General features: G+C 50.0%; 1 protein-coding gene across 2 annotated transcripts in view; it reads left to right on the top strand.

The window, feature by feature from the left end:
- Positions 1-15,716: 15,716 nt before the first annotated feature.
- The window catches only part of PLA2G4E (phospholipase A2 group IVE), a 42,477-nt gene continuing 39,689 nt past the window's right edge, over positions 15,717-18,504 (top strand). Inside the window, exon 1 of one of the 2 annotated variants that reach the window (XM_027083997.1) lies at positions 15,717-15,836. In XM_027083997.1, coding sequence (XP_026939798.1) covers positions 15,741-15,836 — 96 coding nt within the window. In that variant the 5' untranslated portion in view covers positions 15,717-15,740. Of the gene's footprint in view, positions 15,837-15,892; positions 16,479-18,504 lie in introns of those variants that run through there. The other variant, XM_027083998.1, reaches the window with a different exon arrangement.

Here is an 18,504-nt window from a genome sequence, read left to right as displayed (position 1 = left end):
ATTGTAGCTTGCTGCTGACTCTCTACACAGAGCAGGAACATTCTCTCCACCAGAGTCGGCCCAGATTGGCTGATGTATTCACAGAGGTGTGGGACTCTTTTAGCCAAGCACTGACTGCCTTCACCTCTGTAATCATCAGGCTCATTTAGCTTCAGGAGGAATCCGATGACATTGCTTTGGCTGTTTTGCAAAACCCCCTTGAAATTTCCCAAGGATATCCGCGGTTTGCCTCGCTGTTAAGGACCAACCCAGTACCAAACAGCCTGTTCTAAGCCCCAGAGAAGTGGATGTGGCTGGAATGACTATCCAGACCTCAGAAGGCCAGCCTGGCTCGGGAACTGATGTGTTTGTCCTGCAGAGCCTACAAGGGGATGAAGAAGGCAGCACAGCATGAAGGAGTGTCAGTGAGTTGGAGCAGACACAGGTCTTGGAAACTCCCCATCTCCCACCTCTACTTCCCATGGCCCCTGGGGGCTCTCAGGTATGTCTGCATTTCTGGGGAGTGCTCCTGGCCCCTTAAATTTTACCCCCGCTTTCCTGACTATAAGTAAGATCACCTGCATTGCTGCAGAGTTAACAGGTTGTGTTTTTGTTAATTTCTTTCTTTCCCAGATGCATCCCATGGGCCCCGCCCATCACCTACCTGTCCTTACCTGTCTCTGTGCCCCAAAGGGTTGTTAACTCTGACGGTGATGACCTTTCACTGCATGCACTCTATGTGCTTGGGAGGGATTAGTGGTGATGACGAAAGTGAGGCTCAGTGGGGTTAAGGTCCCCCAGCTAAGTCGATAGGAGAGCTGAGATGGCAGGTGTTTCGATTGATGTGATACTGAGAAGAGGGGTCAGCATCCTGCAGGTGAATGACTTAGCAGACCACCTGGCACATATAGATTCTAGGCCTGTGCCATCTAGCCTAGCGGCAGGATAGGGTCATAACTGTAACCACACGCAGCTCTGAGGAAGTTGGAGGGAATGTACTGATTTGGCCTTCCTCACAGACCCCACCTATGGGCCAGTGAAGAGAAAACCTTGACTAAGTCATTCCCATCTGGTAAATTGAGTGGGCTACAAAAATTGAACCTTGGCTTTAGGCAATCATCAGTAGATCCAGATCTGCCTCCCCAGCTTCTCCACCGGGCAGGTGTGTGAGCTTCCTGTGGGCTCCCAGCAATGGGGAGGGGTCCGTGTTCTTGTGCCCCTCTGGCCGCTCTGGTCTCAGCAGCAGTGCCAGGCTGAGCTCAGCAGGGGGCAAGGCTCGCGTCCATCCATGGGCCTTGTTCACAGGAGCACTGCGTCATGGTCACTTTGCCCCCTGTGGACCCCTCTGCCTCTGTCCCACTCTGTCTGGACCCTGGCTTGCTGGCTCCATCCTGGCCCTCCACCACGGGGTCACCTTGCCTGGCCCCAGTAGGTCCCACTTCATAGCTGTGGCTGTCAACCCAGTGTCCACCACCCAAGGTACCTGAGGGCAGCTGGGCAGATAATCAGTCCCCCCAAGATTCATCCCCTTGACAAGACTGACTGCCCCATAGAAGCACCAGGGCCCCTGCCGGTGACCCCTCTCAGAGTCACAGGTGAAGAGTGGTGGCTCCTCTCCCCGTCTCTGCCCCACACCTTCCCGCCCTTCCTGTAGTCCCCTGTCCCCCAGTGGGGAAGTCCCTGTGGTCCAGTAGGCCAGGCCTGCTCCTGATGTGATGCAGCGGGAGATGCACCAGCTACAGCCCTGCTGGGAGGTCAGGGGCCTGCACCCCCTGCCCCTCCCTGACATCAGAGGCCTCCTGACTCAGAGGTGGCCCCTCAAAGCTGTGAGAGCCATTGAAACACAGGGATTCGGTATCTGTAAGAGCGCCGTCCTCCTTAAGAGTGGTTGAGAGCGTGGGCTGTGAAATCAGACCAGGGCTTCCATAACTTTCTTTGTCACTTGCCAACCCTGGGACCTCAGACCAGTTCCTTAACCTCTCAGACTTCACCTCTCAGTTTCTCCACCTCTGGGGCAAAATCATGTCAGGTGTGGATAGCAGAGTGTTTAGAGCACAGGAAGCTGGAACCATGCTGACCGCTGTCGTCGTTGTTGTTGTGACGTTACAATTCTTTCTCCCCTCTGCCCTGTCATCCCCATGCCTGACATGGCTCAGGAATGAGGCTGTGCCCTTGTCTTGTTTCAGCTGCTTGAGGGAAGAGCAGGAAGGCCACAGGGCTGGGACAGAGGCAAAGACACTGTGCTTAACCTTAATATTTTCTTTTTTATGTGTGTAAAAGTCATTTCAAAAAATGTCTGGAAACATAAAGGAAAAACCCATTGTAATCGCATTAACTCAATACAATAACTATTCCCTTTCAGTCTTTTTTCTCCTTAGATAATGTTGATATAGTTGTGCTTATAATACTTATACCAGATCTATGTCCAGGTTTTTTGTCTTAACCTAAAATTACAGCCATGAATGTTTTCTTGGTTGATAATTAAACTTCATAATTGTCACCTCAGTGGCAGAATAATCTTCCATTGTGTGCCTGTACTATAATTTGTTAAGATTTATGGTGAAATGTCAGAGTTTATAGTGCTTTATTTTTGCAAATTTCCATGGAATTTCTCAGAAGCTTGTCAATTGGTTCTTCCCTAAGACCGGTGTGAAATACCTGAACAAGATAAGAAGAATCACAGTCAGCTCTGCAAGAGGGGGTGTAATATTAGGGAATGTATGTATGTGGGGGGAATGTGTATGATTGGGGAGGATGTGTCTGCATTCAGTGACAGAGGAATCCTCCATATGGCAAATTTTGAGGGACCCACCAATCTTCAAATAGTCTCTCATCTGCCCTCCATTTTGGTCCTTGAAGGGTTTCCCTCCAGGACCACCCTGTAGATTACGTCTTCATCTTTCTAGGGCCCCGTGGAGGCTGGCGTGACTGGGTAGCATATCGTCATCCAGCAATACTTCAGCAAAAATGAGTTTATCGGATTCGTTTTCAGAGTTACCATTTCCTGCACTGTATTCTTAGGCAACTCTTCCTGTGGTTTGTTACATGTCTTCCATCTCAGGAAGACCAGGAACCACATATGAAGCACATATTCATTCCTTGAACAAATATTTATCAAGGTCCCACTGTGCCCCCGGTATTGTTCTAGGAGTGGAAGACAGAGCACTGAGCAGGTCAGACAGGATCCAGTCCTCCTGAAACTTACATTCTAATGGGGGAGACAGACAGTAAATAAATACATGACTGTTTCTATGTCAAAGCTACTGGAACTAAACATGTGATAGAGGGTGACTTTCAGCAGGGAGGGGACAGACAGGAGGTAGGATGGTGACATCTGAACCAAGATCTGAGCCATAAGAAGACCGGTGGGAAAATGTTCCACAGAGAGCAACTCCTAAGTGCAAAGGCCCTGAGGTGGGCACAAGGCTGGTCTGTTCTGGAAACAGAGAGGAGACCAGTGTGTCTGGAGAGCAGAGAGCAGGGGAAGAGAGGAAGTGGTCAGAGCCTTATGCTGACCCAGTGCAGCAGGAGGCAGCTTTGGGTTGTTCTGAGGCATCAGGCGGGAGCCACTGGAAGCTTCTAATGTGAGGGTGGACTTCATCTCATTTATGTTTTACACCGACCACTGCGGCTGGTCTGTGGAATGGACTGCCTGAGGGGAAACAGGGAGGCAAGTGAAGAGGCTTTGGCTGTGATCCAGGAGGAAATGGAGGCGGCTTAAATACAAGTGGACAGATTCTGAATTTTTCTGGAGGCAGAACTTCTATCTTGCTGATAGATTGGATATGGAATGAGAACACAAAGCCGCCTCCTAGGTTTTTGCCTTAATAACTGGGAGGTACCCCTGAGTCATCTAGGGAACACCAAGGTAGGGTTCCCCAAATGGGTTGGGATGGAGGAGACTGGAGGTTTCTGTGTTGGACATTTTAAATTTGAGGTGCTTGATATATGCATATCCGAGCAGAGATGTCAGGTGGGCAGGTGCAAACACAAGTCTGGAACTTGGGAGATAGGTCGGGGAGATAATTGGGTTGACTACATGAAGCAGAATATAGATGGTTGTTGAAGCCATGAAGCTGGATGAGGTCTCCCAAAAATGGGGGTGGGGTGGGGCGGACAGAAGGGAAGAAGCAGAAGCCTGTGCCCTTCTGCTCCCCACCTTCTCGACGCCTGGTGGAGACAGAAGAGCCACCAAAGAAGACTGAGAAGGAATCGCCAATGAGGTTGGAAGAAACCAAGGAAGCCAAGAGACTTTGTCTATAAACGCCCCGTACTTTTATCAGAGTGGGTTGTCAGTAAATTTCTTCAGGAAGCACAAGCTTTGTGGCTGCTTGTTAGTGTCTTTGCAGCCTCTGGTGCACACCTGGAACACTGAGTGACAGGTGGCTGACTGCAGGCCTCAGAGCCCACGCGGCTTCCCATGATCTCTGACATCAAGGCTGATACCTCTGCCTGGCTCCAGAGGCCTGACGAAATCGAACCCCACCCCAGCTGCCCACCCTATGGCCTGGCGCCCACCCTTCCCTCCTGGCGGGACTCGCCCTACTCTGTGCCGCCTACAGGGTGTAAGCCAAGCTCATTCCCACCCCTTCACCTGGATTCTGCTGCTTCCCTTCCTGGAATGCCCTCCCTTCCTGCTGCCTTTCCTAGCCTGGCCCGCATTTCAGGCCCAGCTCAAAGCTCAGTTCCCCAGTCTCTCCCCTTCTGCCGTCTACTTTTTTTTTTTTGTAGTACGCGGGCCTCTCACTGCTGTGGCCTCTCCCGTTGTGGAGCACAGGCTCCGGACACATGGGCTCAGTGGCCATGGCTCACGGGCCCAGCCGCTCTGTGGCATGTGGGATCCTCCCGGACCGGGGCACGAACCCGCGTCCCCTGCATCGGCAGGCGGACTCTCAACCACTGTGCCACCAGGGAAGCCCCTCCTCTACTTTTGTACTTGATGCATTTCCCTCAGGACCACCCCTGTGCATTACATCTTTTCACCTCAGGTTACTGAAGCCCACTGGACATCTTCTGCCCCGCCCTCCATATCTAAACCATCATACTGTGATGGTTCTATCCTGAAATTCGTCTTTTTTTTTTTTTTTTTGGCTACGTTGGGTCTTCGTTGCTGCGCACGGGCTTTCTCTAGTTGCGGCGAGCGGGGGCTACTCTTCGTCGCAGTGAGCAGATTTCTCATTGCAGTGGCTTCTCTTGTTGCAGAGCACGGGCTCTAGGCGCGTGGCCTTCAGTAGTTGCAGCGTGCGGGTTCTAGGGTGCAGGGGCTTCAGTAGTTGTGGCACGTGGGCTCAGTAGTTGTAGCTTGTGGGATCTAGAGTGCAGGTTCAGTAGTTGTGGTGCACGGGCTTAGTTGCTCCGCAGCATGTGGAATCTTCCCAGACCAGGGCTTGAACCCGTGTCCCCTGCATTGGCAGGCGTATTCTTAAGCACTGCACCGCCAGAGAAGTCCCCCGAAATACGTCTTGAATCCCATCACTTCTCTCCATCCCTGCCACTCACCCTGGCCTGAGTCACCATGGGTTTCCCGTCTGAACCACTACAACTCATCTTCCTACCCCCAGGGAGAGTGGAGAAGTGTCGAGGACAGGAGGCTGGGATTGTCAGATGAGCCCAGATGTGACATCACACTAGCTCTGGGTCACTAGGTAAAAATCAGTCAGACCTAGTCATTCCAGTCGTAGTTATTTTCCCAAGAGCAATGAAGACTCATATTTACGCAAACACCTGTATGTGTGTATTCATAACAGCTTTATTCATAACTGCTGAAAATGGAAACACCTTTATCCTTTAACTGACAAATGAATAAACAAATTGTAATTTTTACAAAGGAAAACTACACAGCAGTGAAAAAGAAAGAACTCATACAACAACATAGATAAATCTCAAAAACTTTACACCAAACAAAAGAAGTCACCACAAAAGATTGAACAGTATGACTCCACTTACGTGAAGCTCTAGAAAAGACCCATCTAATTGGCAGCAACAGAAAGCAGATCACTGGCTCCCTGAGGCCCAGGGAGAAGTGGAAGCGTTGACCAAAAGGGCCATGAGGCAAATTTTGGGAGCAAAGGAAATGATCTCCGTCTTGATTGTGGCAGTGGTTGCACATTTGTATATAGTTGTCAAAACCCAACAAATGGATAGACTTTATTGTGTTAAATTATACCGCAGTAAAGTTGATTTTTAAAGTAAAAAAAATAAGTCAATTCACCAAATGATGAGTTTGCCAAAAGTGCAATCATTCTACTGGGCCGTCCGCCAAGATGCCCTCATGTGGCTTTTACCGAGCTGGGTCCTCAGGCTCCAGCAACCCCAGCCCAGCAGTTCTCACTGTTGGTTCACTCAGCCCCACCATCGCCCACAGGCCCACGGCTCTCCTAACTTCCAGGGCCCCTCAGGCAGCCTTGCGGAGTTTCCATGAGTCTGCCCAGACCTCTTCCCTCTACTCTCTGGGAGCCAAAGGGCACATCTGTGAGGCTGCATCTCACAGAGGTCAGACGTGCTCTCCGCTCTGGATCCCAAGAGTTTCTCGCTGTTACGCCAGCTGTCGGATGGTGGAGGTGGGGCAAGGATAAATGACTGCCTATGTATTTTTCCATATCTGTTATTTACAGGAAAACTGAGGCCTAGAGAAATTTAGAAACCAAGATTTATCTTCTGTTTCTCTTTGTATTTTGAAGACGGTCTCCTTCCTCAGGGCAGCAGAGGCCAGGGGCCAGTTTGAGGGAAGAAAGGACCAAAAGGATTGCAGGGACAAAAACAAAGAACAAAACCATACAGGTTAAAATGTTCACATTTCATCCGTTTTTTTGTTTTTTTTTTTTTAACTCTTTGTTAAGTCTTTGATTCCCAGGAGAGACTCACCAAAGAGTTCCTTACATACAAGAAATCTCTGTTCAGAGTCAGTCTGTCCAGAATTAGAGCCGGTGCTGGGCACTTCCTGAGTGCTCAGTGAAGGTTCTCCACCTGTGTCACATCAGCTGTCTCCTCCACTGAGCAATGCCACCTGCGGCTAGCACTTGGCGCCCTGCGGGCTCCATGGCCAGGTGACTCCTGCCCTACCTGGTCTCTGCCCATATCCGGCCTTGAGGCCAGCAGGAAGCCCTTCCATCTCTGTAAAGTGACCAGAGAGAAAGGCGGTGTCTGCCTGTGTAGACTTAGCCTGACCTAAACACAGATGGATGGGACTCTGCTCTGGCCAGGTGACCAGAGGCCATGAAGAAACGAATGGAGCCTGCAACCTTGCTTCCCATCGTCTCCCTCTGACACTCACAGGCCCTGCTCCGGATTCCTCCTCCTCCTCCACAGACATGCATGTTTATCCTTCCTGGGTACCGTCCCCTCAGGCCCAGAGTGACAGCTAGAGAAGCTGAGGCAGAGTCTGCATGGAACTGGGGGCCCTGGGAGACTGCAGGGCATTTGGGTAGGACGAGACCAGCGGCCGCTCCCGGCTGGTGAAGAGGGGGAGGCATTTATTTATCAGGGGGCTTTTGCAGGCCACGGCTTGCTCCAAGGAGCCACCCTGGGCTGATGAAGGAGGCATGCCTGCCTTCCAGCTCACCCAAACCACACAGTGCCGACGGCCACCTGTTCTGCCTGTAGGAGTAGGATTTGCTCTCGTTCTTAAATATTCTCTGCTCATGCGTCACCACTGCCAACAGAAGAATCATCGTGATTCTTACACTTGATATTTGGTACCTTATTCAATATCCTTTCTGAGTCTTCATACCTTTGCTCATGCTGTTTCACCAGACAAAAATGCTCTTTCCTGGGTCCTTATCCTTCCTTCGAGGGCAAGTTCAAGTTTTTCCTATTCCAGGCAGCCTCTTCTGACTTGCCCAGCCCTGGGTGGCTGTGATCCCCAAGCAGCATATTTTTACACCTCTCCTCATATGAGACCATTTGCATGACCTTCCTGTCTCACCCAACGTACGTTGTGAGCTCCTCGGGCAGATGACGTCTTGGTGTCTGAGGTTGCTGTCCTGTGGATCATAGCACTTGTATTGAATCCATCGCTAACTAAGGGCCGGCCATGTGCTATGACTTTATCTCGTTTAGTCTTCACAACCACCCTATGAGGTAGGAATTCTTTTGCTTCCCGCTTTTCAGATGGAGAAACTCAGGCTTAGAGGGATAAACCCACCCAAGTTCATGCAGCTAACATGTGGCAGAACAAGTGTTCAAATCCAGGTCTGTGAAACTTCAACATCTAGACCTTGGACTAACTGGACAATGTCATCCTCACAGAGGTGACTGGTGACAAAGAGCAAACTCAGTGTACAGGAAGCTCCAGGCAGTCTTGCTATGTGTGAGAGAGAGTCAGGACGATAAAACCTATCATCCAGTTGAAACCAGAGGCACAAGCTTTAGTAGCAGAAACCTCACAAGATTGAGAAATGTTGAGCTATGGACACAAGTGCTTTGAGAATACAAAGCACTGAGTAGGACTTTAACATCTGCTTATAAAGATAAAGAAGGGCAGGATCTGTTGACAACATTAGGAACATAAATACTACCTACATTGGAATAAAGAGCCTTTCTTGTCATATTTATCTTTTTTTTTTTTTTTTTTTTTTTTTTGCGGTACGCGGGCCTCTCACTGTTGTGGCCTCTCCCGTTGCGGAGCACAGGCTCCGGAAACGCAGGCTCAGCGGCCATGGCTCACGGGCCCAGCCGCTCCGCGGCATGTGGGATCCTCCTGAACCGGGGCACGAACCCATGTCCCCTGTATCGGCAGGCGGACTCTCAACCACTGCGCCACCAGGGAAGCCCATATTTATCCTTATTTTATATCTTATCATCATGAAATAGTCACGTCTAATCTGTTGACCAGAAGTTCTGAGACATCTTGACATATTAACTTCAATGGTTGATTTTTTTTTTTATCTCCCGTTACTTGGAGGGTATAATATTTGCTTTACTTTATGTTGTCAAAACTGTGTTTACTCACTGTGTGTTTTTTTTAATTGCAGTATAGTTGATTTACAATGTTGTGTTAGTTTCTGATGTACAGCAAAGTGATTCAGTTATACTTATATATACATTCTTTTTCATATTCTTTTCCATTATGGTCTATTACAGGATATTGAGTATAGTTCCCTGTGCTATACAGCAGGACCTTGTTGTTTACCTATTTTATATACAATAGTTTGTATCTCTTAATCCCAAACTCCTAATTTATCCCTCCCCTACCCCCTTTTCCCTTTAAGGGAATCATAAGTTTGTTTTCTATGTCTGTGTTACTCATTATATGTTTGTTTTAGGAAATTGAGCTTTATCAATGAACACAGGAACATAAAGAGACATTTAAAAAACATAATGGAGAATCTTGATTTTCCAGGGCAGTAGCATCTCCCAAAAGGCTGAGTGTATGAGGGTTAAGGCCAGAAGTTCTGGGACAGGCTGATTTGCATCACAGCCCGGTCACTTACTATGGTGACTCTGAGGAAGTGGCTTACCCTCTCCATGTCTCAATTATTTTTTAAAATGAGATCATAATAGTATCTACTTCACAGGTAATACAAGATATGAAGAATAGTCCCCGTCACTTTGTAAACATTCAATAGATGGTAGCCACTCTGTTGCTGTCGGCATCTGTGTGATGGTCCAGTGGTGAATGTACCATAACTAACCGTCTTCTTACTGATAGGCGTTAGGTGTTTCCAGTTGATGAACAAGACCAGCAATGTTCCTGCCCTGAAAAGGGTTACGGTCTGGTGGAACGAGGCAAAAAGATAAACATGATAAATCAATATATGATATATTAAGTTAGATTTGATCTAATTTAACTTAATTAATAACCAGAGAAACACGGAAGCAAGTAAGTGGTTGAAAGGCATACATGTTATAAAGGGTGGTCAGGGCAGGCCTGCTGGAGAAAATGACACTTGAGCAGAGCCATGAGAGAGAAGAAAGAGCCAGCTATGCACAGAGCAGAAAGTCAAGGACTTCGGGCAAGGGAGCGGCGAGCGCAAAAATCCCTGATGTGGAAAAGGATTTACCACGTTCAGGGCATGGAGGGCCATGAGACAGACCCTGATATTTAAGGAAACTTAATATATCATAAAATTGGCACCACGGATCAATAGAAAAAGAACACACTGTTTAATAGATGACATGGCTACAAGTGGCTCACTATACAGGGTGAAATAAAGCAGCATCTCCACTTCACAAGCTGAACTGTGTTCAAGGGAAGGAGTAGAATGTGAGAAGCCATGACAAGAAGTAAAAGCCACCAGAAGCTATGGGAGGGTTCTAACCGGGGCTGTCGAATAATCTAGTTATGTTTTTAGGAGATTCTGTAGAGAATGGCTTATAACAAGGCAAAAGTGCAAGCAGGAAGACCAGTTAGCCTAATGCCATAGCTGAGATGAGGGAGATGATGACTCAGGCTGGAGCAGTGGCAGTGACTCTGGGGTAAAGCAGGAGGGAAAATAATTTCACTTGAGTGCAGAGGGCCGAGGACATGGCCTGTTATCACCCTAGGTGCCCATGAGCCCCGAGTTTGTCTTCTTGATTGTTACTTCCCTGAACCCACAAATCCTTTCCCATTCTCTCCCCAAAGAAAGGCAATCTTTATTCAACTTTCTCAGTGCTTTCCAATTTAATAGCTGCAGTGAAATTTCATTTTGGTTTTAATTTCTCTGATTACCAATGATTTTGAGCGTCTCCTCAAATGCTTGTTAGTTTTTTGGGTTTCCCCTCCTATATATTGCAGGTTCAAATCTTTGGTTCACTTTTGTGTTGGCATGGCCGTCTTTTTCTTGTGGAGTATGTAAGAATTCTTCCTATATACTGGACATTAATCCTTTTGTGATTTGCAAATGCGACGCGAATGTCTTCTGTTATTCTGTTGGCTGTCTATTAACTGTTTCTCTGTGTTCTTAGTTGACAGAAACCCTTAATTCTTATGTAATCAAATTTAGAAATTTTTTTCCTTGTGGTTTGTGGATTCAAACTGATGTTTAAGAAATCCTCATCCCCAAGACCACAAATAGACTCTCCTATGTTATCTTCTGCCAACTTCATAGTTTTCCCTTTCTTATGTTCACCCCATTTACAGCCCATCTTTTTATATGGGGACAGGTGAGGATGCTGTTTTATTTTACATTATACACTGAGCCACTCATGACCATGTCACCTCTTAAACTGTTCTTTTTCTATTGATTTGTGGTGCCAATTTTCTCATATGTTAAGTTCCCTTAAATATCGGGGTCTACCTCTGCCCCCTCTACTTTGTTCCATTGGTCCTATTCTCGCACCAACACCCTACTGCTTGTGTTAGTGTGACTTTGTAGTTTATTTTAGTACCAGGCAGGGTAAGACTCTCCTCTTTACTGGTATTTTTTAAGAGTGGTTTGTTATCTACAGATATTTATTAAGAGGAAGGAATTTGGGATAAGTTTTGGAGGTAGAACGGTGCTTATGGCATCTTTTGCTTTACCCCAGTTTTACATGTCTATGTTTTTTGTTTGTTTGTTTTGTTTTGTCTTTGGCTGTGTTGGGTCTTCGTTGCTGCACGTGGCTTTCTCTAGTTGCAGCGAGCGGGGGCTACTCTTCGTTGCGGTGCGCAGGCTTCTCATTGCGGTGGCTTCTCTTGTTGCGGAGCACAGGATCTAGGCATGTGGGCTTCAGTAGTTGCACCACACGGGCTCAGTAGTTGCAGTGCATGGGCTTCAGTAGTTGTGGCTTGAGGGCTCTAGAGTGCAGGCTCAGTAGTTGTGCTGCACAGGCCTAGTTGCTCCATGGCACGTGGGATCTTCCCAGACCAGGGATCGAAGTGTGTCCCCTGCATTGGCAGGTGGACTCTTAACCACTGCACCACCAGGGAAGTCCCTTTCTTTGTATTTAAATCTGGCAACAGGGACTTCCCTGGTAGCGCAGTGGTTAAGAATCTGCCTGCCAATGCAGGGGACACGGGTTCGATTCCTGGTCCAGGAAGATCCCCCATGCCGAGGAGCAGCTAGGCCCGTGAGCCACAGCTACTGAGGCCTACGCACCTAGAGCCCATGCTGCACAACACGAGAGGCTGCCATGGTAAGAGGTCTACGCACCACAGCAAGGAGTGGCCCCTGCTCGCCACAACTGGAGAAAGCCTGTGCATAGCAACAAAGAACCAACATAGCCAAAAATAAATAAATTGTTTTTAAAAATTAAAAAAAAAATCTGGCAGCATTTCCCTATTGGTTTCTAGGTTTTATACCTTGTTTAGGAAAATTCTCCTCTTCCTCATCATTCTCTAATATTTTATTTTAAACCTTCTATAGTGTTATTTTAACGTTTAGATATTTAGTCTGTCTGGAATTTATTTTTGTGTGGTTATGAAGTTCATTTTAACTTTATATTATTCCAAATGGTAAGCTATAATACTTTTTCCAGTAATGAATAGTCCATCATTTCATCACTGATTTGAAATACTTCCTTCATTGTATAATGAAATTTCATGTGTACATAGGGCTGTTTCTGGGCTCTGCTTGGAAGGTATTAGAATCCAGAATTCGTTGGCAAGAATGGAAAAGCATTAGATGTGTTGAGCAGGAGAATGACAGGTTGAGGGCGTGGTTACGAAACTCACTGGCCAGCCTGGTTTGTGGGGCAAAAACTCGTGAGAGGCAAGAGGCTGAGAATCAGATGCTGCTGATGGGGTGGGACGGAAGGGACAGGCACCCGAGGCATCTTGAAAGAGGAAAGGTGAAGAATTCATCCTTGCTGGTTCTCCTGGGAGTGATGTCAGCTGAGTCACTGGGAGGAATGTACTTTCCAATGCTGGGTTACCTGAGACCAAGAGGCGGCTGGTGAAGGCAGCTCCTGGTCACCCTGATAAATGGGAGCCAGTTAACAAGACCCCCGGACACAGTCAGAGGTGGAGGCTCAGAAGAGCAGGTTGGGGGGCTCTGGGGAGATCTCAGGCTTTCTGCTCATTAGGGAGGAAAGGGTGGTGGGTAGAAAGAAACCAAGTCCCCTCCACTTTGTGCGGAGATGGCTTCAGAATTTCCGCATGAAGGAGCTCTGGAGCATCAGATTGTGTACCAAGAACACTGCTGTAGCTTTAATTGTGGGTTCATTCAGAGACACACTGGATCAGAGGAGGGGGTTAGGCTCCCGTCACCCCATAGTTGGACGTTACCTTATGCCTGGCACTCCCCACCTTCCCAGCCCACTCCAACAGCTCCCACCACCAAGGCCTCTGTCCCTTCCTGCCCTACTTAGAGTCCACACTGGACAATTCACCACTTAACTCAGCCCTCTCTGCTCCCCTCACTAGATCACAAATTCTTTGTTGTTTCCTTCCCGACTGCACCCTGTCAGCTCAGAGCCAGGCAGTAAATGCTGGCAGGCGAGTCCACTCTGTTTGCTGTTGCACCAACTCCCACCTGGGTCAGAGGCTGTGTAGAGGGTATGGAGGAAGAAGCTTCCACCCCACCTCCTGTTAGCTTCCTATTCAATCTGATTTCATTCAGCTAAAGTGAGGCCCCGCTCTTGAGAAGTTTATGCACAATGAGGAAATACAAGGATTGGAGACCCAGAGTTTTCACAGGCTGCCGAGGATGGATGGAGCGGGGTAGGGTGGGTGTTTGTGGCTAGGCTCCTTCAGTGAGAGGAGGATCAAGTTCTAGGCTTTGAGGAATGTTTTGGAGTTTGGGGCTTGCCCTGGGCCCATTTGATGGTGAAGGGTGGGGGAGTGGAGGGAATGGGTACCAGGCAGACACCTCCGTTGGGGGGAGTGTCCCCCTTCCCTCACTATAGCCTCACCACATCACATTCAGGACATTGTAGTGCTGTGGGCTGGGCTGTCTACAACATGAATCACCATTGCCTTCCGAAATTTCAGCTCTGATCATGTCACTGTCCTGCTCAAAAACCATTGATGGCTCCCCATTGCCTAGAGAATAAGTCCAAATTTAAAGCACACCTTTTATTTTTCTTTAATTTTTAAAAATATTTACTTATTTATCTGGCTGCTCCAGGTCTTAGTTGCAGCACACGGGATCTTCCTTGCCATGTGCAGGTCATTTAGTTGCAGCATGAGGGATCTAGTTCCCCGACCAGGGATCAAACCTGGGCCCCCTGCATTGGGAGTGCGGAGTCTTAGCCACTGGACCACCAGGGAAGTCCCTAAAGTATGCCTTTTAAAGGTCACAACTATGGGGGCCTAATATATCTTTCCAGATTTGTTCCTTCACAGAACCTCCCTTCTCTCTGCTCAACTTCCACCACCCTCTGTGTCCCACTCTCCACCCCCCCATACCTCCTCCCACACAACTTGCTACTCTGATACCAGCCCACTTACATACCTGAGCATAGCCTGCTTTCTGGCCTCCTTATTCCTGTTCCTACTGCTCCTTCTTCCCATGATGCCCTTCTCACCTATCGTTAGCTACTGCAATCCCATCTCTCCTGCAAGACCCAATTCAGATGCTGCCTCTTCCACGAAGCCTTCTCATGCCCACTCTTTCCCTTCCCAGCTGACACTCATTTCCCCGTTTCTGTGCTCCGCAGCCAGTTATTAGGTCTGCAAACCACAGATTTTTACAAATGTAAAGAGTTTCTATTGCTCCTTCTAGGATACCCCCGTTACCACAGGAGACTCAGACCTCTGAGCTTCTGAGGGGTTGGAAGCACTTGGTTCCCCAGCTGGACTGTCAGCAGCTTCAAGCTTAGACTTTCCTCTCTTAGTAGCACGTATGCAGTAGGTGCTCACTAAGCGCTGTGAACGAAATTGAATTTGGTAGAGTCCACCGAGGGGCGCGGATGCTGTTTGTGTCCCTGGCAGTGCGCCATGGCAGCGGCAGGGAAGGGTGCAAGCTGGGAGGGGTCCAAGCTAAGGCCCCATCCCCCGTCCGGAGAGCCTGGCAAGCAGAGAGGAGCAGGGTGGGGATGTCCTCCACCTGGCATACGGAGAGGCCCCACAGATACCACTGACCAGGTTCCATCCCTGCCTTCAAGCCCAGTCAGCCCTGTATTCAGATCTCACCCTTAGTTTCATAAAATCACTTTAATCCATGGGCCGGAAAAGCCGGTTGTGGGCCCCCAGGCAATAGCTCAGGCAGGAAATTCCCAAAGCTCCCAGCTGCACAGCTGAGCAAGCAAAGCTGCCTCCCCAGACCCTTGGAGTGAGCCAGCCACCAGGACAGAGATAGGGATCAGCTGCATGGGGCGAGAGCATCTCTGAGCCCGGGCAGGGGCTGGGCTCACCCTTTCTCCACCTGCCTGGGAGGGCAGGGACCACTAGCCCTTGACTCTCTCCTCACCGGGGATTCAGGCGATTACTTTCCTTCTTCATCCTCTAACTTTGAGTCCTGGTCATGGTCCCTGCCTCTCCTGAGGTCCCTGCCTACAGCTCCTGGGGCACTGAGCCATGGGGCTAAGTAGAGTCAGGAGGGAGGGCATATCCCCCAGAGGGGCACCTCTGAGCCATGACCTTGACAAGCTGTAGAGACAGCTTTTCCAAATCATGGCTGGGCTAATCCTGAAGTCATGAGGGTCCAGCAGCCTCTTCCTGCCATTCTCTGGGGCAGTGGACAGCCTGGTCATTCTTCTTGGGGCAGCAGACCCCTGACCCTGCTGGTCCCTGCATTTCCAGGATCTGAAGACCTGAGGGTCCCTTGATACTAAGAGGCCTGTGCCCGGGAACCCCATCTGTCTACCTACCTAAACCCCTCCCCGGGCAATTAGAGACACTGCCAAGAGTCTTCCAGAGGGCGGAGCTCTGAGTAAGAGTATAAGTTCCCCATCTCACGGCCCAACGGCAGAGCCACACCATGCTCCAGAAGGAGATGCTTGTCTCAGCCTCCCACCACCCGTCACACCCAAGCCAAGCAGAAGATGGCAGGCCCTCCGCCACCTGCACCTTGGAGGTGAGGGAGCAGGGCTGGGTGGGTCGGGAGCTGAGAGCAGGAGACGGGTTCAGGGAGGGCTGGGGGCACCGCAGACTCCAGAGATGTGGAGCACCTCGTCTAGGGCAGCCCCTGCCCGGCACCAGGGGACACAGTCTGGCCCAGCTGGGGCTGGGCTCCTGGGTGGATGGCCCAGCTGCGGATACCCACGGGCTTGACAAGACTCTATGGAGTGGCTCAGGGACGTCCTGCGCCCAGCAGCACCCAGGAGGACAGTGCTCAGCACTGCTGGGGGTGGGTCACATTTGGCCTCTCCTAACGGTGAGCAGGCATTTACCTTGTGGACGTCTTGAACTGCCTGCTGGGAGAGTGTGTGGTGTGGTGTCCGGTGAGTATCTGTGCCATTGCCAACCTGTCTCCATTGGCCACGAGGCACCCCTCCTGGGTCTGTGATCTAGACTCCTGGGTCTCTGCAGCCCCTCACGGCCTTGCAGAGACACCCCAGGTTCATGGGTCAGGTTTCCAGGGCTCTAGACCAGCTCTGCCTTGGCTTTCCCATCGTCTCTGTCTTCCAATTTGCTGTAGGCATGCCATGGCAAGGGCTGTCAGCAGCAACATCTTCCTCCTTACCTTCCCCCGGCCCACACTAAATCATGGAGTGAGGTGAGTGATGCCCTGAAGGTGTCTTGTCCCTTTGGGGTGGGAGGTGGAGACCCTGCTCAGTCTCCAGGGAGCCCAGGAGGGAAACCCCATGCTGTATGGTGCCTGGTGTCCCGCTGCCTGGGCCAGGATAGACGTTGCCTTCTGGGCTGTGTTCCTCCACAGCCCTCAGGGGGCTGAGATAGCCTCTGGTCCACACGTGCTCCTGCCTCTCCTGTCTCGTTGAGTCTCCTGGAGCTTGGGCAAGGAGAAACCTCCACAGAGGGACAGAGCTTACCTTGAAGCGGGAATGAAGCAATTGAGAGCTGTGCCCATCCCTCTCAGGTCCTGGAGGGTCCATGACTCAGAGCTGGAATTTCTTGCCCTGACCTCTCACCTAGCCTGGGTGATAAAAAGGAAAACAGCCATAGTGGCTCCTCCCAGGTGACCCCTGGTCTGGGGTGCTGCTCAGACTAGCAGGGAAATGCTCTGGGATCCCACAGAGTTCCCATCCCAATGCTCTCCTTTTAGGGAGGGCCCTTGCCTCCTGGAAGCTATCGCCAGGCTGGTCTGAGCTCTGACACAGGTGTTGCAGGGAACTGATGGATACACCCAGCTCTCTAGGGAGGAGGAGGTGGCATCGCCAGCCGGGCCTGCCCTGAGAAGCCCCACGGAGGGGAGTTCCCACAGGTTCCCCGGGAGCTGTACTCCCTCGTCAGCACCCAGACCTCATGCGCTGGTGTGGTTTGGGTATGTCTGACCCTAACCACTTCTGAAACAGGGTTGTCAGACCCTCCTCCCAACCCTCACCCGCACCTGGGAGCCAGGCCCTGGGAGCCCATCTGTAACTAAATATTCTTCTAATTTGTGATGATAGCTAGTTTCTTGGGGTGTGAGGACAGTCCCAGAATGGGAGCTGAGGGTTTTACTCCTGCCTCTGCTATTAACTAGTCTAGTGCATGACCTGGAGCAAGCTTTTAACTGAGTTGGTTAATTCACGGTGAGAGCCAGCCTCCAGGTGGACGGAGAGGGCTCTGCCCTGCAGTCAGGTGGATCTGCGTCTGAGTCCTGGCCCCGCCCCTTCTGGGCTGTGTGACCCCACGTGAGATGCAAGCTCTCTAACCTCGGTCTTCTCCTCTGCAAAGCAGGATAATAGTACCTTCCTCAGAGTCTGGCTGGGATGGGGGGGGGGTGCGGGCGGTAGTTGAGAACAGATGCAGCAACCCCAGGTAGAGCAGAGCCCAGCGCACTAGAGGAGGGTAAGGAATTGTATTCCCAACTTCCCCGCCAAAGTCCTATCTCTAAAGTGAGGGTTTGGGAAGGGGTAATACTGGATTGCACAATAGCCAGTGCTGAGAGTCAAGCTCTTTTCCATATGAGCTGGCAAGATACCCCTGTCCTGAGGAGTTTTCGGGGGAAATGGAGTCCTGGCAAGTCCAGCCCCAGGGACCGAGGTGAGGGAGGAGGCTGGAGCCAGGTGTGTCTGCAGCCTGAGCAGTGACTTCCCAGCAAACTACCATCCAGCCACCCTCCCTGCACAGCTGTTCTGGTTATTAAAGTGTCTAAATACACTCCTCCACTGGTTGCCAAATAATCCCTGCCTTCAGTTCTAGCCCCTCCAGGGAGTGCTCCCTGGTCCTTATCCCAGGACCCTCCAATACCCCCATGAACTGGAGGATTATTGCCCATCCCAACTCCAGGGCCGCAGCCTGGCCATGCCTGTTGTTAAACTTTCACCCTGATGCCCAGCCAGGGCATCCTATTGGAAGGATGAGCTTGTCTAAGTCCCTGAAGTTCTTACCTGGATCCCGTAAGCTACCCCATACACTTGGGTTCCGTAAGCTCACTGGTTTCAGGTTCCCATAGTCACAGACGCTGTACTTTGATCTATTACGTCTTTCTACGTCTTTCTATTCATTACCTCTGGGGCCATGAAGTTTTGCTTGTGTCTAGCACCACTCCAACTGAGCTGATCATATCAGGAGCAAAATATGTACACTCATGTTAATCCCAGAAGGTCATTTTTCACAGACCTCATTTCTGGAATCAT

The sequence above is a fragment of the Aethalodelphis obliquidens genome, unplaced genomic scaffold, assembly GCF_003676395.1.
Source record: "Aethalodelphis obliquidens isolate GAN/ISIS:26980383/991018 unplaced genomic scaffold, ASM367639v1 scaffold51, whole genome shotgun sequence".
NCBI classification, from domain to species: Eukaryota; Metazoa; Chordata; class Mammalia; order Artiodactyla; family Delphinidae; genus Aethalodelphis; species Aethalodelphis obliquidens.
This window is presented reverse-complemented; position numbering and strand designations above follow the sequence as displayed.